This window comes from Zonotrichia leucophrys, chromosome Z (assembly GCF_028769735.1).
Source record: "Zonotrichia leucophrys gambelii isolate GWCS_2022_RI chromosome Z, RI_Zleu_2.0, whole genome shotgun sequence".
Classification (NCBI taxonomy): Eukaryota; Metazoa; Chordata; class Aves; order Passeriformes; family Passerellidae; genus Zonotrichia; species Zonotrichia leucophrys.
This window is the reverse complement of record NC_088200.1, coordinates 72,402,730-72,428,053: the sequence shown is the minus strand read 5'-3', so window position 1 is coordinate 72,428,053 and position 25,324 is coordinate 72,402,730. Positions and strand designations below refer to the sequence as shown.

The 25,324-nt window shown below is 41.2% G+C and overlaps 1 protein-coding gene across 4 annotated transcripts in view; it reads left to right on the top strand.

Moving 5' to 3' along the window:
- The window catches only part of MEGF10 (multiple EGF like domains 10), an 86,177-nt gene that overhangs the window by 43,133 nt on the left and 17,720 nt on the right, over positions 1–25,324 (top strand). For all 4 annotated transcript variants that reach the window (XM_064735956.1, XM_064735954.1, XM_064735955.1 and 1 more), the window contains exons 8-14: positions 635–771; positions 3,232–3,444; positions 8,745–8,919; positions 9,778–9,898; positions 12,268–12,431; positions 15,255–15,357; positions 24,526–24,672. In XM_064735956.1, the coding sequence (XP_064592026.1) occupies positions 635–771; positions 3,232–3,444; positions 8,745–8,919; positions 9,778–9,898; positions 12,268–12,431; positions 15,255–15,357; positions 24,526–24,672 (1,060 nt within the window). The remainder of the gene's footprint in view (positions 1–634; positions 772–3,231; positions 3,445–8,744; positions 8,920–9,777; positions 9,899–12,267; positions 12,432–15,254; positions 15,358–24,525; positions 24,673–25,324) is intronic.

Here is a 25,324-nt window from a genome sequence, read left to right as displayed (position 1 = left end):
TTACATTAGATGAAATACCTGGATGTCTTTTGTCTGATGAATTGCCTGTAAATACCTTTTTCTTGAAATGGCTTCTTAAAAGTCTTAGGTTCTGATGTTTCCCTCACCACCCAGGTGCAATTAATTCCAAGGATGTAAAAGGCCGTGCAGAAATTCAAAACCCATGAAAGGAGCAATCATGCTACTTAAGCTTTTAGGATGTGCTGCTTTAAGTGAAATTGCAAATAGCTTTTTCATTCATCAAAAAAAAAAAACCCAGCTTACCATGAAGTAGAATAATTGGGGCATTAGAGCAGCTGCTGATTCTTACACCTCTATTCACTGGAGGACATTCCTGGGTATATTGATATATAGCACTCCTGGTAAATAAATTGGGAAGAGATTGACATCAGTTAGCCTTTTATGTGTAAGTGTTTTCACAGGTGCTTAGAGGGAGTGTTTTTCATGAGTGTTTCACTTCCAACATGCAAATCCAGTGCTGGAACATGCCCCACATTTAAAGCTGGAGAAGGGTCTGGCCTTTCCAAGATCAGCACTGGGAGAGTAATACAGCATGTCCTTGATCTTCCTTCACGTCTTCCTTGTCTATTCAAGCTTCAGTCCCAACTCTAAGACTTCTCTTGTGCACTGCCAGGGCATGGTGTGTGGTCAGCCTTGTCCTGAGGGTCGTTTTGGGAAGAACTGCTCCCAGGAGTGCCAGTGCCACAACGGAGGCACCTGCGACTCGGCGACGGGCCAGTGCCACTGCAGCCCAGGCTACACGGGGGAACGGTAAGGAAACCCATTCCTGCCAGGCTGCTCAGCCTGCAGGGCTCTGCCACTGCAGGGCAGCTGCAGAGGCTGCTCAGAGGAGCACTGGAAGCATCTTGGGATGTGATTGAAAGCGCTGGTTTTGGTGATGAAGTGTTTGCTGCATCGCTTGGGCTACACGGGGGAACGGTAAGGAAACCCATTCCTGCCAGGCTGCTCAGCCTGCAGGCTCTGCCACAGCAGGGCAGCTGCAGAGGCTGCTCAGAGGAGCACTGGAAGCATCTGAGATATGATTGAAAATGCTGGTTTTGGTGATGAACTGTTTGCCACATCGCTCGCCTGAGGCCAGGTTGCAAGTTGAAGGTCCATGTGAAAGAACACTGTGTGTGAAGGAACTGCTGGGTTTCGCTGTTTCCTTGGCACTTCCCTGAGCCTTTCTCCCGTGGAGTGTCTGCAGAATGGTGCAGCCTGGGCTGTGCTGGCAGGCTGAGGAGGGAGGCCCGTGGGTTTGTGCAGATGTCTGGCACTCACAGCAGCGAGGGACACTCGTTCAGTCCCTCCTCAAAGGCTGCAGGCTGCAGAGCTGTCTCCTAAAAATGCTCCGCTCAAATGAAACATTGCATCTTTGGATGTCTGTTAAGTCAGCTTTGGCAGATTGGAAAGATGGTAGAGTGAGACATCCCTTTTGAAGGCGGTGGAAAGCGATGAAAGAACATTTTCCTGTGTGTATTTTAAGCAGCACACAGCTCATTTTCAGGAGTCAGCAGCAGCCTGATCTCTGGGGTCAGTGCAGGGGATCCCTGCCAGCAGCTGTGGGTTTGGTAACCATGTGCACTCCCCACACCAGCGTTCACAGGACTTGGGAAGGGCTCTGCCAGACATAATGTGGAAAAAGACCTCAAGAAGAAGAGGAATAATTAGCCCAGAGCCATTTGCATGCCAAAGTTATGTTTGTGTCTGTGAAGAAACAGTGCAGAAGGTGGCAGACGCATTTACGCAGACATAGGGGCTCCAGGGAAAATCAAAGGAGTAACCACACAAGTGTCTGTGCACTGCTCTGCGCTGGTGTTTCTAAAAGTAATTAATTTTTTCGTATTGTAATAATTTAAATCTCACTTTGGTCTGAAATGCCTTACAGTTTGCAGCATTTTGATCACTTTTGCAGATCTTAGCCTCCTTTTCTTGCAAAAGAGGCTGTATTTTCAATTCTTTCATTTTTCGAGATGGTTCCAAGGGCAGGAAGGAATCAGCGGCAAGGTTATTATTTAAATAAGGACCTGGTCCTTATTTCATGTCTGAGAGCTGTGTGGCTACTGTCTGAGTAGCCCATACACACCTCCTCCAAAGAGATGAGTTTTGCAAATTAAATATAAAAAAAAAAAAATCTGGGTTAAATTTTGTCTACTTTGGCTGAGGTTCCTGGTTGCCATTTGAAGAAGATTCTTTCACATCTTTATTTGTATAACTTCATCAGGACACATTGATACAAGGTAATTTGCTCTATTATTATGCTGTTAGCTCTACTTTTATGCTACACCTCAGGAGAAAAGAAGATTTTATTGCTAAAAAGTTAGGACAGAGTTACAAATACCTTGAAACTTCTGGGTATCAGTATCAGATTGAGAAAAGTAGTGTAGAAGCATGAAACAAACATGTGTACTCATTTTACTTCAGTCAGAGGGCTTTGCTAATTTCTGTTACATTTTGCAGTTCCTTGTATCATGTGTCTTTGAAATTCTCATGTAATGAGGGAAAAAAACAAAACAAAAATTGCCAAATTTATAAGAAAAACAGAAAAAGAAAATAAATAAATAAAACCATTAATAATGTGTTATATTATCTAGTTTTTTTTTTTTTTACAACCTGTAACTTGACTGGCATTCAAATTTAACAATTCCTTTTTAGAACACATGAAAGACAAAGCTGTAAACATCAAACTCAAGACATAGAGAAATGAAATTGCTATCCAGAAGATCATTAGTTTACGAGTTGCAAATTTGAGAAGCAGGATACTGAAATTTTATTTTCTGATCAGATTGAAGATAGAGACTGATCTTTAGGTTAAACAATGTGTTCCATCTATGAAAAATTAAGGAAATTAATCTGTTGGCTAAATAGATTAATTTATGTCTGTTGTCTATCTTCTCAAAACTCTGTGAATAAGAAAGGAAAAGTTTGGTGAAGTCTCTTTCTTAAGATATATTTTCCTTAAGCAGCAACAAAAATCATTGCAAAGCCATGTGGGTTAAACTCAAATTTTTACTGATTTTCATTTTCACCTGTCAAAAATATGAGATAAAAAACCAGGTTTGATGTCCTGAAGGTTTCCCCAAGTTACGCAGATTTTTGCTCTTTAAGCGGCATTTTCGACCAGCAGAAGACATTCCTCATACCCCAAATTTCCTTTAGGCCTCCAGCAGCTGTCATTTATGGGAAATACCCAATTCCATGGGTGATGTTTGTTGTTTTTCCCCCTGCCAGGTGCCAGGATGAGTGCCCGGTGGGGCGCTACGGGCTGCTGTGTGCGGAGAGCTGCCGGTGCGTGAACGGAGGGAAGTGCTACCACGTCAGCGGCGCCTGCCTCTGCGAGCCGGGCTACACCGGGCAGCACTGCGAGACCAGGCTCTGCCCCGAGGGCATTTACGGCCTCAGGTGTGACAGAAACTGCCCCTGCCACATGCCCAACACATGGAGGTACGCCCTGCTCCCTCTGCCCTTCCTTGCTTTTTTCCTAAACAGAGCACAGAAATCTGAATATATAATCCGAAAAGGGGTATTTCCTGATTTTTCTAACACTTTCATGCAGACTGAAGCAGGTAAAGGCTTGTGAGTATTCGGTGTTGTCTGACTGCAATGAGAAAGAAAATACCAACCCAAAAGGTGCTTTGCGTTCTTGCTTGCAAGCGTGTTTGATTGTAATATTCACTGCTGTGTTTGGTCTCTGACCCATGAAATAAATATTAAGATAAAGCATGACCTTTATCTATATTTGCCACCTGAATAAATCATTATGTTGTTCACTGTGACTGAATAAAGTCAGTGCACATGGGCTGCCTCTTACACACTGTGGTTTACTGTAGATGAGAAATAACTGGATTGAAATCAATGGATGTTTAAAGTCTTCTGATTGGACATTTCTCTCAGTCTCTTTATATAAGAATTTCTGTGGGTGACTTATTTTAACACAAAATTCCAAAAGCCTTACCTATTCTAAATCTGGGAAAAGTACATTTTTTGTCATTTAAGAGCTTTTTTGAGTGAGCAGGTAAAATCCAATCCTTGGAAATCAAATGAAAATAGTTTTCCCATTAGCTTAGTTTTTACACATCTCTCCTCATTCAGGAGGTGAGGAGCTCTGTTTTTTGAGTTTTTGTGAATTTTGACAGCATTTGAGCGTATTGTTATGAAAAATATAAAAACTGCTTATTTGCAGACAGAGTTTCAGCTGTGAGGGAGGGATGTCAGATGTCAGTTGAGGCGAGCCAGCATATTTATAGAACAATTGTGGACAGCTTTCTCTTGTTACAAAACAGTTCTTCTGATTAGATACTGTGGTCATTGTGCATTCACTTCCACTTAATTGCATTACTAATAACAGTACCTTGGAGAAGGGTCGTGAGCACAATTTAAATTTTTGCTATTGAAAGTAGCTGCGAGGGTAATTTGCAGGAGCTACTGAGTGTCACATAGAGTGCTGCTCTGCATTAATATAAGAGGCACTTTTTCTCATAGACAAAACAAAAGCCTTTGGTCAGAATTTAGCAGTGATGTTAAATCCATGCACGGAAATAGCTACTCTGTTAATTCTTTGTGAAAAATTATTTTGTGTTTTGTTGCAGTTGTCCAACACACCTTTTGTTGACAAACTGAATAATTTTCCCCTTCCAGTCCTATAATTTTACAGTTGTGTATTTGTGCTTTTGCTCATTCCATTTGCCTGAAATACCTTGAAAAAAATACAGAGTTATTTTGATGTAAAATCAAGCAATTTATTATTTGGGCAGTGTGTTCAGGAATAAGTGGCATTATAATGCAGGGCCCTCCAGCTCTCAGATTAGGCTAGCACAGCAAACACTATTGTGTCATGAATTATAGTTAGCTACTTCCCTACAGAAAATCCGTCTGCAGACTGTTGCAGCAGCCTGGTTTGACAGGAATGCATTGCAGTGTATACCATTTCTAATATTACAGGGATTACTTCTCATTCATGTCCCACACAGCTGTTCCTTCATGTATACCACTGGAGGAGACAGCTCGTGGTCAAATCAGATCACAAATGTTCACAAGTAAACAGCATTTGGCTGGTCTCCTTTTTTTTTTTTTTTTTTTTTTTGGACATTTCCCCCCTCTGAATGACAAATCCAAAGGCACTTAACAGCCCTGAAGGTGCTGGAGCATATTTGCCAGAGAGTCATGATGTGTGAGAACAACAAATATTTTCATTGCTTCCCAAGAACATTTTACATATGTGTAAGTTCCTTCCCCTTGGGCCAGGATGTGCCCAAGACCATAAATATCAGGAATAAAGGTAATGATGTAGAAGACAAAACTCCCTGTGGGCACTTGAAGCTTTTGAGTATCTTTTGAAAATGTTTTCAGAAGCCAGTTGTGCCTGGTTGTCCTCGCTTCTTGATGTCAGTCAGCCACGAGGCAGCTCTTTAATCATGTCAGGGAATACGCTCAGCCCTCTGCTCGCCTGCCACAGGCACTGCACTAATTCATTTAGCAGAAAAGGAATCTCAGGGCATGCAAAAAATAAAAAAGGGGTGGAATTCTTTCTGCAAATAAACTTTGTGTGTCTGTAGGTCTGGGGTTCTGTTTTGGGGGCCCTTGATACCATAACAGCTTTTGTCATCTGGATGTGATCACTGATTTAGATATCCTCAAAGAGGAGCTGTTGGTAGGCTTAGAGCTCTAGGTTATTGGTATTAATCAATACAGAAATGAACAGAAACGTTAATTTTTAAAAAATACGCTTAGCTCCAAAAAATACTGCTCTAAAGAAGGTGTACATAAGTTCCAAAATACAACCATGTTTTCTTCACATACATCTCCACATACACAGCTGCATAATGCACATTCTTTGTTTTTATCACTGTTTTATGATGGGCAAAAAACCAGCTCTGACAATAATTCATTATTTGCATTTAGGGTAGGCTGAGCTGTAGGGATTTTGCTGCTGCTGCTGGTTGATGGCAGCTCCTGGAGATGAAAGGCAAGCCCTTCCTTGCTCTTGGTCCTATCAGCAGCCTTTATTAAATGCTCTGTAGAGCATAAAAATAGCTATACTTGAGAGATTTTAATCTGTCTGAGGGGCCCAGAAGACAGCAACAGGTAAAGACCTTCTTGTAACAGCACCCTTGGTGCAGTTCAGCCTGCAATTAAGAGTTATTCATGACATGACCACTAGTGGGGTTTTTTTTCTTGTCTCATGCCCTTTCTGAGATACCCATGTAGTTTTATTGGTGGAATTCATGTTTGGTTCATGTAGTTTGGCTCTATTTTTAAAGTAAAGATTAGGGCTTTTTACATTTTCCTTTTTATAACAGGCCTGTATGTACAGGTGCAAAAGCTTTTAATGGAAATTTTGTGTTTATTCATATTTATGTTTATACTTATATTTTAGAGTACTGCATAATTTGGTTGGATACTTTGAAAGCAAAACACATAAATTAAGCATATAAAAATCATTACTTTCACCTAAATCCTTCAAATATATAATATGAAGTGCCCACAATAATTTATTTTTGTCTCTGTACAGAGGGGGGTTGTATTTCCAGAAAGTGTGAACAGACAACCAGGAATAAAATAGGATATATTGCCAATATCTCCCAGCATCTCTTTATATCCCTACCTTAACGTTTAAACATTATTGCCAATTAAGGTAACTGCGTGAGAACCCATCCAAAGCCTCCAGAAGTGCTCTGGCCTCCTGCATCTAATTGCAAATCACGGAGTGCTAATTTCAGCGCCGGTCAATACGAGGGCAAGGGCGTCTGGGTGACACTCACTGGGGGCACAGACCATCAATGCCTCTGCCTCACACCCAGGGCTCCCTCATGTCCTGCCAGGGGAAAAAAGGAAAAAAGCCCAACAGAAAACCACACTTCCAACAGGGAATTCACAGGATTCCGTGAGCGCCGGGATTTTTGTTGTAAGGTGCCCATGCTGCTGAATTTATGTCATGAATATATTCTGGTTCTTACCCTAACAACTGTCTAGTTGTGAATTGATTTATTTTTTTTTTTTAATCTTCCCTGCTCTGTATTCTTCCACTAGTGAGAGCTCTGAGGTCCTACAGGAATTTAGGATAGGAGACAAACTTGATTATCTTGCTGCATCATGTGTCTTCTTAGTTTTGCCCGTGTTTTATATGAGAATATCTCCATTTCATCTTGTTTCATGGCTAGTATGCACATTACTAACAAATAACCAGGTCTGTTCAGTCTGAGCACCGTGAGTTTTGAACATTTTTGTATGAAAAGGCCTTTCCTCCTACTTTTTGTCAACAATGTCAAAGGTATTTTAATATTCTGGAGACCCACGAATTTTTATGGTGCCATAGTGTGTGCATTAAATATGCAAAAAGCAGACTACATGGTGATGTTCCAACTTTCACAATCCATTTGCCTTCCCTGATTAGCAATGGTTGTTTTCAGCAATTTTAAACTCTTCCTTGGACAAGAGCAGCCCTCAAGTCCAAAAGCAGTTGTAACTAATGTTGTGTTCCCACGTTACACTGCATCTCTTTCAGAGATTGTTGTTGTAATGTTATAAACGTGCAGCAGGTATTTTTTCAGACTTTCAAAAGGTCAGAAAAATACTCAGTTTCCAATACACCCCCACACACAAAGTCAGCAAGTCTTGCAAAACCAGGCTCTTGTCATGGGTCATTTAATTTGTCTGGAGGAAGGCTTTTCTTTTTTTTTTTTCTTTTTTTTTTTTTTGGTCCTTCCAGCGCTCTTAAAGGAGCTTCACTTCAATCAGTGAGGGAGGCAAATATCTCCAAACAGTCTTCCCATTGTAAATACACTGGATTTGGATACTGAGGCTTTCCTTTGGTGAGAATTAAGCAAATGCTTTGTCTGCCAGAGTGCCACAGAGCACCCCATTGTGTCCCCTCTCCCAGCCCGTATATCCTTGCACAGCTGATGATGTCCATGTGTTCCCATTTGGAACAGCTGCCTGCGTGGCCCTTCAATGGAACTGCTGTTCCAGGTATGGGGCAGCTGCTCTGCCACCAGGTATAGCCAGCACAGAGGGGAGATGCTGCCCCAAGGTCACTGCCCTCATGCTATAGCTGGCTTCTGCCCAGGGCTGGGGGCTTTTTTGCCATTCTCAGTCATCCTCTTCCAAACTGGCTTAATGAAGAGAACGTTCTTGTTTGGCTGATGGGGTGCTGTGGTTTTCTTTCCTGTTGGATGCTGCCATGCTATTTATCTGCTTGATGATGTTTCTCGGACAATATGCTGCTGAGCTTCTGCAGGGTTAGGAAAATGGTCCTGTCAGAGTGGGAATCTAACAATAAATGTTGAGCAGTTTAATGGTTTGATCCTCTTAGTATTTGTATCCGTGTATATCTGTGTTATGGTAAAAACTGTGTTTCAGCGAGGTTTCTACTCAAACAGAGAAAAATTACGCCCTTTATTTCTTTCCATGTCGTCCCAAAATGTCTGTATGTTGCATAATGTTGCATTTCCCATCTTAATTGGAACATATTTTTATATAAATACACCAAATTGTGTTGTGGGAAATAAAATCATCTCACACAAGGCCCTTCACACAACTCATCTCCAATGGGGTGGGGGGTTTGGGTGTTTTTTTTTGGTTTTTTGTTTTGGTTTTTTTTGTTTGTTTGCTTGGGTTGGTTTGGTTTTTGGGGTTTTTTTGAGGGGTGTTGGGGGTTTTTTGGGGTTTTTTTTTTGGTCTTATGTAGAAAAAGCAATACTTATGCCACAAGTAGTCCTGAATTACTGAGTCAACCTTCACTTCAGCTGTCACCCCATGTCTGGGGAGTGCTCCTGCAAGCCAGGCTGGGCTGGGCTCTACTGCAACGAGACGTGCTCGCCGGGCTTCTACGGGGAGGCGTGCCAGCAGATCTGCAGCTGCCACAACGGGGCCGACTGCGACAGCGTCACTGGCACCTGCACCTGCGCCCCTGGCTTCGAGGTAAAAGGGTCTCACTTCCCCGTCCCACAGCTTGTGCAGCACATTCTGCAGGGCGCCACCCCGTCCCTTGCTCCCCCGCCGCAGTACAAGGGAAGTGAGGGTGTTTGGGTGGCACAGCTTGTGCTGCAGGATCCTGCAAAATCAGCATTTCTGGTCGGTCTCACTGCTAAAATAAAGGCATTTTCAGAAGGGGAAGTTACTTGCTTTATAAAATGTTGGTAAGAAAATTTTTAGAAGGAGAAGTTACTTGCTTTATAAGATATTGAGGGCGTGCTGTTGAGGTGTAAGTAAAGGCAGGAACGATGGGTTTCAGTCATCAACTCCTCACGCTCCATCCACAGAAACTCCAGCCAAAAGCACTTCTTTTTATACTTCAGGACAGATTATTCTGCAACTTTTACACACATTTGCTGTTACATGTGCTTTGGATGCTAATCTAACATTTTACAGTATGACTGTTCTTGTGAAAGTAATAACTGAAAACGTCAGCCAAATTAGCTCTTAAAAATATTTTACATACCCACATAATTTGCCATTAGACTTCTTTCCTACTGTGTTTTGACTTCATAAAGAGCTTTTCTATTATTGTCCCCTGATCCACCTTATCTAACCAGGTGCTATGTGACTTGAGCTCTCAGAGCAAACAACAGAAAACTAACACTTACTGAAAATAACTTTAAAATACTTCAGAAGCATGAAAAGTGTCCCTCTCCCCTAAATTAAAGAAAATTTAGTGACAGCCTAGGACATGCATGGGCTGTATTTTTGCTGGCTTTTGTATCACTTGAGTCAGTTGTATTTTCTGATCCTCCTCAGTTGGTTTTTAGGCTCTTTTTAGACTCTTCTTTTATAATTCAGGGTGCATCTTGTGGTACCCCTTGTCTCCCTGGGACATATGGAGTGAACTGCTCCTCCGTGTGCAGCTGCAAGAATGGGGCCACCTGCTCACCTGTGGATGGCTCTTGTGCCTGCAAAGCAGGTAAGTGTCTCCTCAGATGGGTTTCATTTCCCAGTAACTGTAAAAATTAAATTGGGTTTTTGAAGCAGAGAAGAGGAAACTTAATGAGAAGCAGACACTTGATGCTTCTGCTGCTCTGGGAGGTGAAAACAAGGAAAATGGGAAGAAAACTTGTTCTCTGCTCTTGTCAGGAGGTCTGTGGGGTGTACCCTGTATCTGATGTCAGCATTACTAATAAAAATCAAACAGAATCCCAGAATGGTTTTGTTGAAATTACATAACTTTCGTATTTTTTTTAATTAATGGTTTTCATTAACTTTTAATAACTTGTTTTTAATTAATCATAACCCGTATGTTGACTATAAGCAGTGTGTTAGTTTTGAATCACTTTTAGCCACAATTCAGCAAAGTTTGTCATAAGCAGCTGTTGTGGGAATACTTGAGAAAAGTTACTGAAACTTGATGTTTTCCTTGGCTAATTTTGACATGCTTCAATGAACAAAGTCTGGGGGAGGGAGAGAGAGAGAGAGATGTGTTGTTTAAAATGAATACGAGAAGTGCAGAATTTATGGGCTACAAATACATTTTGCAGAAATAAGAAGGTGAGGAAGACAGCAAGATAACTAAGACTCCATATATGTGTATTGGAAGCTCCCTGCCTGTGCAAAACATAATAAAAAGAGTAAAAAATGCAGATCAATTAGCCTGAGAAGTGAGGAATCTATTACCAACAGAGGACAGAATGCTACGTAATGAAAGTGAATTACGTAATTTAGAACCAATGAATAATAATTTCTTTGTTTGCTAAAAATGGATAAATAAGTGAAAAAGTTTTGTGTCTGCAGCTGTGTGGAGGCCAGAATTTTGTCAGACACACACACACAGACTCTGACCAGGAATAAACCAATGCCTAATTTGCTGACACAGGACAGTGTTAGGGGGGTTTAACTGTAACAAGGATTTTGGAGGATTTGGTAACAGTTTGGGTTGGAAGGGACCTGAAAGATCATTTTGTTCCACCCCCAGCCATGGCAGGGACACTTCCCACTGTCCCAATGTCCAGCCTGGCCTTGGGCACTGCCAGGGATGCAGGGGCAGCCCCAGGGCCAGGGCCTGCCCACCCTGCCAGGGAACAATTTCTAATCCCCAATATCCCATCTAAACAGAGCTTGCTAGACAAATATCCACTAAACTTTTCAGAGACTGACACTGTTAGATCACTTACGCAGCAAATGCAGAACTTCTTCTCTTTCCAGAGACAGTGTGGCTGCTTTAACCCTGTTTAGGTTGATACTGCAAAGCAGCTAGCTGATGAGGATAAAAATATTCCTTGCAATGCAGAATCTTATCTTCCTGTACCCCATGCAGTTTTAATCACACTACAGTGAAAGAGGACAGCAAAAAGTAAAATTAAACCGAACCTAGGTACTTGTCACGTAAACAAAGGAAGGTAATAAATCCTGGGAAGACAGCTGAGGGAGAGTGACTCAATTTCCTAGTCAAATTACAAAAAATACATTTTTTCCTGAAATGACCCCTGAATTTGAAGTTATCAATGAAGCACGAGGCAGCCTGATTGCTGTGCATGTGTTTTGCACAGCCTATTGATCAGTCTCAGTGCAGAATTATTTTTCCCTCCACTTACTGTAAACAAGGTACAAAATTAGAAACTTGGCCTGTGTCACTGGTGGTGGTAATATGTGACTGACTGCCTCACACTGTTCCTCTTGAATCTGATGGATGATCACATTTTAAAAAATCTATTCACATCCCAGTCTATCCAGTCTGCAAACCATTGCTATTGGGCATGATCACTGGTGAATGCTGCATTTTACAGCCATTTTCCATTACATTTCTTTTTGTATTTGGAGAGAAGTATACAGAAATCCTCTAAAAGGTCTTCTGTGTTTCCTCAAAGGATCCAATTTATGCAATACTTTTATTTTTTCTCTTTTTTTTTTTTGTTAGATACATGTCAAGACCATATTATAGGACTGTCTGAGTTGAGTGTTGGTGGAACAATTATGAAAGCAGTAGCTTGAGCCTAGGGAAAATATTCCTAATTGTTTCCAGGCTACACCTTAACACTCTCACTGTAGTTTCGAGCTTCTCAGTGAAGTGTCAGGGTGTCTCTATTTCCATTTCAGATCTTCCATCAGTCTCTTTTGCTTGTTGGCACCCATCTGCAGATGTGTGCTGTGCACAGATGTTACAAGGTGCCCTTGAGCACCTTTGTTCCAACCTGGACAGGCCCTCAGCTGAAGCAGCTGATAAATCCTGCAGTGAATTTTACCCCAGTACTGCCCATCTCAGAGACATGAAACATCCTCTGAGAGGAATGGGGGAAAACCTGGTTAATTTCTGACCTTAATCCCTTTTATTTTTGGCAGGTTGGCATGGTGTGGATTGCTCCATAAATTGCCCCAGTGGCACGTGGGGACTGGGCTGTAACCTGACCTGCCAGTGTCTCAATGGAGGGGCTTGCAATGCTCTGGATGGAACCTGTACCTGTGCCCCAGGATGGAGGGGAGAGAAATGTGAGCTCCCATGCCAGGTAGTTTAATAATTCCACTGAATTTTGAGTTTTTTGTGGGAGAGTGTTGGGCAGGGAGGGGCATCTGCCATTCTTTGTCTCCATGGGGATGAGTCTCTTTGGACCACACAGGATGGGGTGCTGGGTCAAGGACAGGCACTAAAAATTTCTTCATCAAATGCTATCAAACTGCTACTTTTAAGTGTAAATAATTAGAGAAAAATACAAAAAATACGCCCCAAATCAAATAATCTCATTTTAATTACTTTTTTCCTTATGTCTGTGTTACAATATGAACAAAGAATTTTTATTCCTTCTCAGTCAAAAGTGAGAAGCTACTCTTACCACCAGTTCCATCACAGGTCTTCATCTTTCTACTGGAGCTTTGGCTTTTGCTCTTTCCCAGACTTTGGAAAATCAGAAATCATTGTGAGGACAATGGAATGCTCCTTATCAGTTCTCTTCCACCTTGTCATCTGCAGCTTTGGGGAAATAAAATACATAAATTCAAATACATAATATCAGCAGTTTTTAAATCTTAAATTTCCAAGTGCATTTGTTTTATTGTGTAACTGTTTGGTTTCTCTTATATTTTATACACTGAAAAGAAGTATTTTATACAAAGTGGATTTTTCCAGGGTCCACTTTTTTCAGTGATGGACATCAATTTTCTGGGAAACTTTTAACAAAACTAATTATTAAAATAAACAGCTCTCAGCCCTTCTTTTCCCTTCCCCTGTCAGTTGTTAACTTTTGCAGTTTATCTGCAGAGCAGGTTGTTGGTTTGATATAACTACAAAGGAATAACCTGAAGAGAGCACACACCCTGTGAATATCACATTTCAGCTTCTTTCAGTTTGGACAAGCTCTACTGAGCAATGACATTATGACAGTAGCTGAACTACAGCAGAAAACTGGAAATCACCTCATTTTCAATGAAATTTTTTTCTGCTGAACTGCACTAGGAACGCTCAGGAGTGATTTTTTGGGTCTTTGCTTTTGGTTTTAAGATGAAGCACTCCTGTAGTGAGTAAAGTGGCGAAGAAAATGGAATATATTCTGGAAAGCTGCTGGCAGTACCACCTGTGTGCAGGGTTTCCAGCAATGCATGTCCATCAGAAGACTGATTTTTCTGTTTCCTCAAGCAGCTTTGTTTGTCACTTAGTGCCTGATTCTGATGAGACCTCCCAAGCTGCATTAGCTCTTCCAAAACTGACATTTAAAAAATATATGTATCATTTCAGAGCAATTGCATCACTATCCCAAACTTTTTCTGAATCAGATAACTCAGCATGTCCATGCTCACTGTCTTCCTCTCCCTCTCTGCATCTGTATCAAACAATGTCCATAAGCATTTACCTCTTTCAAATGCAAATTCTGCTTCAAAATTCCAGAGCAGGGGAATAAACAGAAATTGTTTATTCAAATAATAATAAATATAATAATTTATTAAAAAATACTTCAAGTACTTACAGTTGTCTAAAATGTTTTTCATGTCTGAGCAGAGACTTTATTTAAATCGGTGTATTTCAATTTGTTTCGGTAACTTCAGAACATTATTATCACTGCTCAGATTGTTGTTCCAGATTTGAACTACAGTTTGGACTTCAGTCCAAGTACATAGCAAGCTAAAAATACTGCTTTTCAACAGCATATTTGAGGATTTCCTTTCATTCCAAATCTGATTATATGCAAAGGAAACGCTTAATCTTTTCTTTTTCTGTATGTAAAAATGTATTGTTGAGATGAGTGAAAGGCTCCTTACACTGAAGTAATGTAAGATTTTGTTCTACTTTAGACTTGAAAGACTGGCAGTTGAATAGCTAAATCCTGTGGCACTCAGTTGAAATGTATGCATGAACATCAAAGAACAGCAGATTAATTTTCATATAGGTTTTATTCGGATTTTTAATGTGACTGACACCAATTTTTAGCTTTGAATGTAAATTATTGGGGTTTAAACTTGACATGATTTTTTTCCTTTTTTGCCTTTGCTGTGGGTAACCCTGAAGTATTACTGTAAATTACACTGGCTTTTTTCCCATGCTCTTTTTTAAAATTTTGTTCTACCCCTTTTTATTCAAGATTAGTTGACTTCTATACTTTTCCTTGTTTGGAGATTGTAAAGAATCTGCTCTTCTTAGTTTCTTGGGTTGATTTTGTGTGAAATTATCCACAAATTTGTATGCCAGCTTCCATGGAAGCAGCAAGAAAAGCAAATTCAAATGTTTAGATGTTTCCCATGAAAAAAGTAATACACCAACAGAGTGATTGAACTTGTGACTTCAATCTCTTGTTGGTTCAAAAAATGTTGCATAGGTAAAAATAAAGTTTAATTTTGTGCACTGTTCCACAGCCAAAGATTATCTCTTTTTGATGGAGCATTCGTTGTAGTGCAGAGGGAAATGTTTTTTATCAAGAGAAATGTTTCTAATTAAAAGAAAGTGATAGTTTGCTTTATTTATGCAGTGAACCTCACACTGAAGGTATCTTGTAATTTAATGGGTTTCACTCATTTTCTTTAAAATTAAACCTCTGTGTGGTACCCATTTTGACCCTTAAGCAGAGATCTCAGAGTCTGATGCAGAAGGGAGACTTAATTCCTTTAGTCTGGTATTTTTCAAGAGAGCATAAATCATTCTTTATCTTCCCCCCTTTAATGAAAGAACGAAAGCGAAGGATGCTGACACGATCCAAACGCCGCAAACATTTTACATTATTAACAGCCCGGGGATTCAGGAGGGGTCTGTGGCTGCTCGTTGGGGCCAGGCTGACCCTGCCTTGTCTGTGCTCTGGCTGCCAGCTGCCCTCACCTGCGGGCTCTTGTGTTCTCTGTTGCCACAGGACGGTACCTACGGCCTGGGCTGCGCCGAGCGCTGCGACTGCAGCCACGCCGACGGCTGCCACCCCACCACGGGCTACTGCCGCTGCCTCCCGGGATGGTCAGGTACACACACACCCCCGGGGAGCACGGAAACAGAGCTCCCCCCACGGGGCACCTGGCTCTGGGGGACAAGGAGGAGTTGGTGAGGCTGCAAGGGCAAAGAGCCCCCCGCTCTGCAGCCACTGTGCCGCTCTTGTGACTCAGAGGTGGGGAAGTTTTCCAGTGTGATCTGCACAAAACTGGGAATGGAAAGGGAGAACTTTAAAGCTTGGCACCTCCACTGCACAATTCCTTACAAAAGTGGTGATGAGCTGTAAATATCCATGGTTGTTCTGGCAGCCTGGGGGTAAAGCATCATGTACAGGAGCTCAGGAGGCTTTGTTCAGGCAGCCAAGAAGAGAACAAACCATTGTCTTGACTTGTTAGCCTCCTAACTTGTCTCAAACTGAGACAGCTGTGCTGCCATTTCAGTGTCTCAACCCTTTTTAAGTTTCTCTGCAGATATTTTGTCCTCTACAAAAATTTTCTCACAATTTTTTTTTTTTTTTGCAATATGATTTTAAGGACTATTGTCAGTGGAATCATTCACCAAATTTTTGTTGGGCACTGTTGTTGCACCCTCTTGCTAGTGGAGAGCAAGATTGTTTTTTTTTTTTGAAAACGTGTTGGGACTGTGCAGAAAGGCAGCTATCACAAAATGTTCCCTTTATCTCTAGAAGGGAGTTTCAGGTCTCACAAGGATTTCTAAGCTTTAAATTTGGAAGAGCTCTTTGATCTTCTGTAAAGTTTAATTAACACTGTAAGTTTGCCCCTCTTGGAGTGTTCCAGCTGCCTCTCTGTGATGCTTCAATGTTGCAAGGATCACACAGGTCTCACATCACCTGTCTGTGTGGGCTCCTTCCATGTAATAATGAGAAGTCAGCATGAAAAACAAACCTTAAATGAGCAAAGCATGTTTGTGCTCTGAAAAATGTGATTTTAGACATATTCCACTCTTCTATAAATGAATGTTTAGCCTAACTGATATGTAGGTTCATAATAGAATTGTTTTCTTTTTATTTATGGTGCTTTTAGACAAAGTAGGTAGAGGTGAGCTTATAATCTCCTCAGGTAGGTAGGTACAGTCTTACTATTGTTTTTTTCCCAAACCTTTATTTTTCTATGCTCTTTCTTCCTAGCTCTATGGATGGATTGCCAGCATCTTGTTTGAAGTACATAATACTTGGTGTCTGCTATTCAGGTTGATTAACTGTAGCTGATTACAGCTTACCTGCTGTTTTTTCTGCTTTCTGTTCAGATGAACATGACTTTTATGATTACTGGGGGTAGGAAGTGGAAATCTCCAGGGGATGCAGATACACAGGCACACGAAAAGCTCCTGCTTGCTCTGGAAAACCAAACCTCTCTGGTTTTTACTCATTTTTTCTGTTTATTTTCTCTTTGAGAAGGCCTGTCTCACCATTTCTTGTTAGTGTGAGTGAGAGGAGCTTTAAGAGCCAGCACTCACCTAACTGAGGCAGGAATTCTTTGAGTTCAGTTCTCTTCCCACAGTCTGCAGTGTGACTTGCATCAGCCACTCAGATGCCTCAGGTGTGCAGAAAATAGTAGAAGCTACCTGAGTGAATTACAAAAAAATACTATTAGCCTTACACCAGCTATTGCTGTTTTTCCTGACACTGCTTTGTGTTTATTTTGTTATGATGTCAATGTCCTTAACTTTCAGGTAGTTTTCAGGTAATTGTGTGTGTGTTTGGACACATGTCCACGAAGTTACATTTGAATCTGCTGAAAATGTGATCTCATAAATTACTAAATGTATTAATCAAAGAATACCCACCATAAAAACATGTGAAGAGTTGCTGATCCTTAATGGTGCATGTAGGTTCACAAGTCTTAAGGCACAGCTTGAAGTACATCCTGTAAGTCTTCTAAAATTAAGACAGACAATCAAGGTCAAAATGTGTTAATGAATGGATCCAGGTTAAAACAGGCAGTTTGGAAAGGCTAGATTAAAAATCTAGCAGCATTTTTTATAACACGTTATAAGAATTACCTGGCCAGTGTGCTATAACTAACCCAGGGTGTGACAGAGGCTTCAGGTGCACCTTGACTATGCTTGGATTCAGGTATGGGAAAGCATAATGTATCAATAATGTAGATTACATAATATATAATAAGATAAAGACATAATATAGTAATTTTGTGTAGTGAAATCTTACTTTGCCTTTGTTCTTAGAAGGAAAAATACTTCACAAGAAAGAGACTTGAGGCCTAATTATTGATAAAATGGAGCCCCCCATCCCTGGATGATGTCACCACAACAGCATGTGTGTGACAGACTAGTTTTGACATGTTGGTGATGTCTAGACATACTTTACAACATCCACAGCATAGCTCACTTTATACTCAGTGTCTGGAAAAAAAAATCCTCCTCCCACACTTCACATGTCAGAGCAATACCCAGAGAGGAATCCATGCTTTGTGCAGATGCTTATATTTGGAATGATTAAAAAAAAGGAGGGAATGCTTCAGGAAAGGGCTCTCAAATAGCTGTGCTGTAACAGTGCATTGCAAGAATAGCAGAAGTTTGTAGGATTAAGGAGGGAGGTTTTGCATAGGGTTGTGTGGAGAAGCAGGTGGAGGTTGTGTGAAAAATACAGGAGCTTCTAAAATGACAGAATTATGTGGCTTGGCCTTTTTGTTTGTTTGTTTTTGGTGTTGGATTTGTGAAAGTAACCATCAGACATACAGATATACTAGTTTTGGGTGGGTAGTGTTACCTACCTAGTTGAAAAACAAAGAGAGGGAAAACCAGATTTTGTGTCCGTTTAATGCTTCTCTAACCCAAATGAAGGATTTAGTTGCTTAAAACCATTGATGTTGAACCAGTTTTAAAATAAGTACATATTTATTAAAGAAGGTTAAAAAGGTGAACTTGTGAGTATTTTTTGGTTTTAAGCACAAATAAATCCATGACGCCCAGGTGAACTTCCCAAAACGTTCTGATGCCATCAAAATAACACAGACTTTCCAAGAAGGTGCTTTAAATGCAGCATTTTCCTCAGGCCTGTGGGCAGAACAGCTATCTGCACTTCCCCCAGGGAATTCCATCAGAGGGAACAGTTTATGTAACTCTTTAGGAGCAGATGAAGGAGGGACACAGCTGTCCCAAAAGGCTGGGGAGCAGGAAGCGCTGCATGCGAGGGTGGGTTGGTGACCTTGGGGTGTGAGGGAGCTCTGGGCTGCTGGCGTGGGCACGAGGGCTTGGCCTCAGCGCCCCGCTGCTCAGCACTGAGATGCTCTAAGGTCTAGTTTTGTTAAGGAGTTTTTTAGTTACTTTATGAGCATGCTCAGGGTGTTCTCCTTATTAGGTTCTGCGTAGGAGTAATAGTTAAGTTTTTGACACAACTATTTTTTGTTAAAATAGTTTTAGCACTGTTATTGTGTTAAAAGAGTCAAGAAACAGTTAAAATTAACTTTCATTAGATCTCTGTTTTTATTTGGGGTTGCTGGTTTTCACTGGGGTTCTGTTTCATGCTAAACAAAAGCGACTTAGGTTTACAGGACCCCTGTTAGAAATCCTGTGTGCTCTTTTGCAGTTTGCAGAGTGTTTTCCCTCTGCAGCAGCTGAATTCTGCTTAGGGAAGGAAGAGTTAAGGGTGATGTTTTTTTCCTGGCAGCCTGACCATTCCGTCACGTTCCAGGAGCCACATGACAGGATGGCACAAATGAGAAACATCCACCCACACAGAGCATGATGTCTGCCCCAAACTCCCTCATCCCTTGACATTTTCACTGTATCTTATAAATAACTTCTTTTTCATTTGAAGGGAAACTTCTTTTTCATTTCTCAGTAACCAGAGAGTGGAAAAGAGTAAGAACTATTAAAATGGAAAACAGAAGAAACACACAGAAAATACACTCTCCTGATAGTTAATGATAATTCTCCTATTAAATTATACAAAAACTTTTGTGTAACTTCCATTATAAAGGTATATCCAACACTTCTCTCAACAGGCAAACCATGATAGTTTCATCCCTTAATCTTATCTGTTCTGCAAGCAGCTGTCAAAATAAATTTCTCCCAAATTTCCTGAAAGGTTAGGGAACTCGTACTCTTGCAAACAGAGGTTTCACATTAAAGCATTAATCGATTAAGTAAAGCAATATGATTAACAAGTTAAAATGTCAAAAGCTTTTTCCCTCCAGACAGTTTATTGGTGTAATTGCAGTGATGTGGGTGTTTCTGATCAGACACCACTGCTCTGCTGCCCCTGCTGCAGCACCTTTGCATTTGCGAGGAGACGTCATGTCAGGGTGGCGCCACACTTGTTACTCTCAAAATCGATTTAAAGGCTATGTGATGCCAGGGATTATGAAACACCACCAGTCTGCTATCTGGTACCAAAACAATGGCAGTGGTTTGTGGAAAAGACAGATGCTGTAATACCAGCCCACATTTCACCAGCGGGCAGAGCGTTCACCCACAGGCTGCAGCAGGAGGGGTGTCGGTGACTTTTTCCGTGCTGGACACCTGCTGGCATTACTCAGCTCACCCATCACCAGATGTGTTGTTTCTGTGTCCTTCCATGTGCCCCTGACAGTATTTCTGAGAGGCACATTTGTTGCTGGATTATGAAGGGGAGGTCTGCCATCTGACACCCACCCTGCTGGTGGAAACGCCCAGGTCTGCAGCTCTGCCTTCACCCTCAGCTTTCCATGAGTATGCATTTTTCCCTGTCCTACAAAGCAAAAAAAAAAAAAAACAAAACAGAATTGGAAGGGTTCTGTCTCACCTTTGCAGCAAAAATGAGCTGCTGCTGTAGCACCAGTGCACCCAAGCCAAGATTCTCTTGTAAAACATAACTTTCCCTCCATTGCCACCAGTTCCACCTGGCTTCCTGGAGGATGAGGCCCCACTGGGAGGAATACTCAGTGAGCTGAAAAATGAAATTACTTCTGAGCACTCTGTCATGATAAATGACAAATTTGCTTTTCAAGCTTGGGGAGAGGAATTCTCCAGTAAGAGTTTTGGTTCCACCCTACATCTAGGTTTCGCTGTGTCCATGTGTCTGTTCTGTGAGCGCTGTCGTGGATTTTTGTGTGGAAGAAATCCCACCCTTTTAGAAAAAAAGTAGCTTTAAATCACTGATGAGATGTACCTGTTTTCTGCCTAGAAGAAGTTGAAAAAGGGAGAAGTCTCATTTGCTGGTGGCTACATAGGGATTGATAGATGAAAAGAAGAGCACCTCTGGAGTGGGTAACAGTATGCAGCAAGAGTGTGGCCTTCAGAAGGATACTGCCAATACCTCAAAAGGGATTCTGCTACTAAAATTGGCAGATAAGGATTTCTGCCTTTAAACTCTGATGTCCTTGTTGACAGCCTTTGCTGGCTGGCTTCTGACCAAAATTTCCAGCCATGACTCTCCTGCTGCTGCAAGGAAGCAGCTGAAGTCTGAACTTCTGCAGAAAAATCTCTGATCCTCTCATCACCTCCTCAATTTGAGACACTTAAATTAATTCCTCTAGCCACCTGCAGCAGTGGAGTAAGGTACCACCCTCCCTCAAAGACAGTAAGGGTACTTTGAAATAGTGCCTGTGACATTTTTCACCACCTCCCTTTCTTTGGGCTGTCCGTTATTTGACAGAGAAATTAGGAAAGTAATTCCCACCATCAGAAGTTGCAGCTGCCTTTAACAGAAATGTTAGTTTTTTTCAAAAATGAAGGGCAAGCACTTGGACCATAATGAGAAAGCATCATGAGCTTTAATGACACCAGGATTCCTCCAGCTTTTGAAAGTCTTGTTCCTTCTTTACTTTGGGCTGCTACATATCCAGTTTTGCACTGGCACATGGGAAGTACACCAGTATATAAATAGTTTTTAATGCTGAGGTGTTATACTGGAAAGTTCCATGTGTGTTAACATAAATTGCACCGCAAATAAAAGTTCTTCACAAAAAAAAAATACTCTTCGTAAAGTTTGGGTAACCTTTTGTCAGAATAATGGAAACATAGTAAGGTGTAAAACAGCACTTACTCCAGTAGTAAATTTGCCTGGGAAGATAGTAAGAAATAATTGGTAATTTCCCTCCCCCCCCCCACTTCAAGTGCTAAAACAAACCAGCTCTTTGTTGATGTGACTCGGGTGGATCACAGAGTCTCAGCTTAAAAATACAGCATGGGGAGTGTGCAAATGCTCTGCTAGCATGGGCAGAAGGAGTGGTATCCCTGAAGAATTCTTCACTTCATTCATGCAATTACGAATGCTGGGGGAATGCTGATTGGGATGTGAGGCCCCCAGCATAAAGCACTGGGCATTAAATGCACGAGCATTTCTTCAGAGCAGCTTAGCTGAAGTTTATCATGACCATTCAGCTATTGCCTAGCAACTTGTGAAGGCCATCAAAGAGCTCTTTGTCCATAGCTCTGGCAAAAACATTTTCTCAGATATCCTTATCAGTATCAGAACCAACATGAAAACTTAATAAAAACAATTTTATTGTGTCAGAGATTAATACTTGCACCAAACTGTGGCAGTCATCAACCAGTTGGTAACACTGTTGTGAAAAGTGAGTCTAATCCTGCTTAGCAAGTTCTGGTAAAAATGCTTTATTTTTCCTGAATAATTTCTGGCTTTTCTATCAAAGCATAGCTTTCTTTGCTGAAATTTCATTAAAAGCATCACTCTGGGAATTAATTTTTAAATTTTTTTAAATTCCTGTAATATTTCTGACCTGTTCTTTCTCAAAAATACACAGTTGGTTTTTATAACCATAAGATATGAAGCTCAACTTGTTATTTTTAAGTGCCTTGTGAACCTACCTAAATAAATAAATAGTGAGACTGAAAACTATTTTAATAAGTAGAGATGCAGCAAATAACTAAATTATTTCGGCCTTGCTGCATTGGTTCTTTACACTCAAGAGGAGTAAAACTGATTTTCCTAATGATCAACAGTGAATATAATAAAATTACAGTGAAACAGAGTAGTTGTCAGCAGTCTTTCAGTGTGTTATGTTGTCATCACTGTTACCCAGTGACATTTAGTGCACACTGTTTATTTGCTAAGTAGAATGATGCCGTTCTTCACCTCCTTGTAAGGGATGAGAGTGGGAGATAAAAAGCAGGTTTTTTCAGTTTCCCTAAGGGGTGGTTTTCCCTGACATGTACTGAAGGAGCCTTTTTCCCCCCTTTTTTATTTTTAGTGGTATTTTTTGTCTGTTTTAAGCCCCGTGGCTCTGTGCAGCATGGGCCCCATTGTCTTCCCCATCCCAGTGTGCCCGCATCACCCTCGGACACTCCGCTGTCATAAAGCATCCTCTGTGCACAGATCAAGGCAGTATAATTGAGCCTGGTGTTATTGTATGTCACTGGTCTACATAATCTCAGATAATGCACTTTGGTAGCTCTTGGCAACCACGGGCTTGTTAATAGTGACCATTATACACTGGGCACCGCTGACACCCATTGAGGCTGTGAAAAATGGCTTTTCTGCAGCAGGGTGCACCCAGTGCAGCTATGTGGGATAGGGCAGATAACCCTCTGAGGGGCTCTGCCTGTGCTTGCACAGACTTGGAGACCCACATTCTCGAATTTGGGAGCACCAGGAAAAGCAGCAGCTGGAAGAAGTGGTCTTGTTTGTGGGGGAAAAAAAGGAACTAAATGCAGTGATGTCAAAACTGCCCTTGTGCACCAGCATCTATCAAAGTCAAACCTCTCTCTTTAATTTGCTTAAATGAGTTGAGGAAAAGTTTGAAATAGACTGCTGAGAACCAAGTCAGCACTGCCTCTCAAATGTAGATGGAGACAGGAGAACGGCAGACACTGTCTAGGCAGGCAGAAAGTGAAAAAGGAGTGATGTAAGCAGCTTTCATTTTCGGATAATAGGTTTGTTTTAGGTCAGTGCTGATGACCATGGTGCAGTTAGGGCTTCGAGGTGGCCTGGGTACCGTCTGTCAGTATCTGGATTTTTAAAGTCAGGTGTTGTTCTGTCGTGCTGGCACAGGTTGGTGCAATCTGTTGAAACACATATTTGACTCTTCAGTCTGTTGATTGTCCTGCAGAGAAAAACAGTTCAAGAGTCTGGAGTTCTACCTTTCCTCTAATTAAGGACTGGTTTTTAGATATGGGCAGCTTTGCGAGGCACATGCTGGGGGTGATGAGGAATCACCTCTTAGTCTGATCTATCGGCAAACCATGTAATTATTTCTGAGTATTTTTACAAGAAGTGGGTTCAAAGTTAAAAGATTTTTTTTTCCTTGTCACATGTAAAACTGTTTTCCTTTTTTAGGACCCTGGCAGCCATTGAACCTGTGGCATATTTTGCTGGAAATACTTACAAAGCAAGACATGGTTGTGGTTGGATCCAGTCCACTTTTCCCTTAGTGGAGGGTTCATTCAGTGGGGGCATTACAATAAAACTTGATTGTTAATGCAAAGTGCTGCAGACACAATAGGGTCTGAGTTCCACGGTGGTGCCTGCTGGCATTTAACATGCACAGTGCTTCTTAAAAAGCAGGGAAATTATATTTAATGCTGCTGCATTGTGAAGAAAAATGACAAGCAAACAAACAAAAGAACCCAGCAAACAAATTGTAATTGGATGATTGTGATGGGTGGTGTGTGTTAGGATCTATGCGTAGAGATTCAGGTTGTGGCCATTTTACAATGAGTTTTATACTGAAACAGGTTAAACAAAGCACTGGCTGACCAGCATCCTTAACACTGTGGCAGCTCAGCATTTTGGAATGCTCACGTGGTGTGTTTGGAAACCCTTTGTGTGCACTGCATTTTTCCATTCAGTACGAGGCTGAGCAGTAATCAGCTCACCACTAATTAGAAATCATTCCGTGCCCTGCACCCCATTATTATACACAAGTTATATCAGACACAAAGAATGCTCAGAGGGAAAAGTTCCTGCAGTACCTTCTGCCGTGCATTTCCCAAACATAAAATCTGAAACCAAAAAAACCTTCTGCTGTTTTGAAACAGCCGTTATGGAGGAAGCAAAAGCCATTTATGTGCCTCTCACCAAAGCTGGAATATGAGGGAAATTCACTGTTCTGGAGAAGGCAGGAACAAGAGAGCCAGGTTTATCTTGTGGTACTTTCCTGATGTTAGTGATGTTTTGATAAACAGGTTGTGTGAGCTGTGTTTTAAAGTTCAGCAAAGGTTTAACGTAACTGTGCACAAGAGCTCTTCACAGATGTTTTGTTTGTTTGTGGTTGCAGGTATTCACTGTGACAGTGTGTGTGCTGAGGGACAGTGGGGTCCAAACTGCTCCTTGCCTTGTTACTGCAAAAATGGAGCATCCTGCTCTCCAGATGATGGGATCTGTGAGTGTGCACCAGGATACCGAGGCACCACTTGCCAGAGAAGTAAGGACAGCATAAATGCTCTAAAAATCTCTGTTTCTTCCTCAGTTGCTTGGTAAACATATCCCACAACATCCTACTGCTTTGCTAATTGCAGTCTGAAAGGGTAGGAAACACTCCTTGATTGGACATTTTGTCAAAATACATGAATATTCAGAAAAAAAAAAAAGGTTACCTGAAATGTACAAATGTTTCATCTAGTAGTGCTCTTCTTGTTATGGTACAGCTTTCCTTTTATTCACTGTGTGTCCTGTGGCACTGTTATGAACATGACTTTCCAAGACATTCATAGGGGATTCCATTCTAAAGCATTTCCAAACATGGTTGATGAGTGTTAAGTTTGTAATACAGGTAAATAAAACATACTTGAGTTTCAGAAATTAAAAGCCTTCCCATTGTCTGCTAGGCACCAATAGCTTGGTTAATATTTGGGGCTTTAACACTTGTTTTATAAGAATAGTCAGTGAGATCAGGCCCACAGTAAGCAGAGAATGTCACATGTATGTACCCATGGCTCCTTTTGAAAAACTTGTCTGGGTAAAGTACAAATTTCACAAAGAGAGATACAGATGAACTAAGGAAAATCATGCCAGAATTATGGAGGTAAATAATAAGTCTGCCCTCCCAAGATTTGTCACATTTTTCCAGCTGCCTT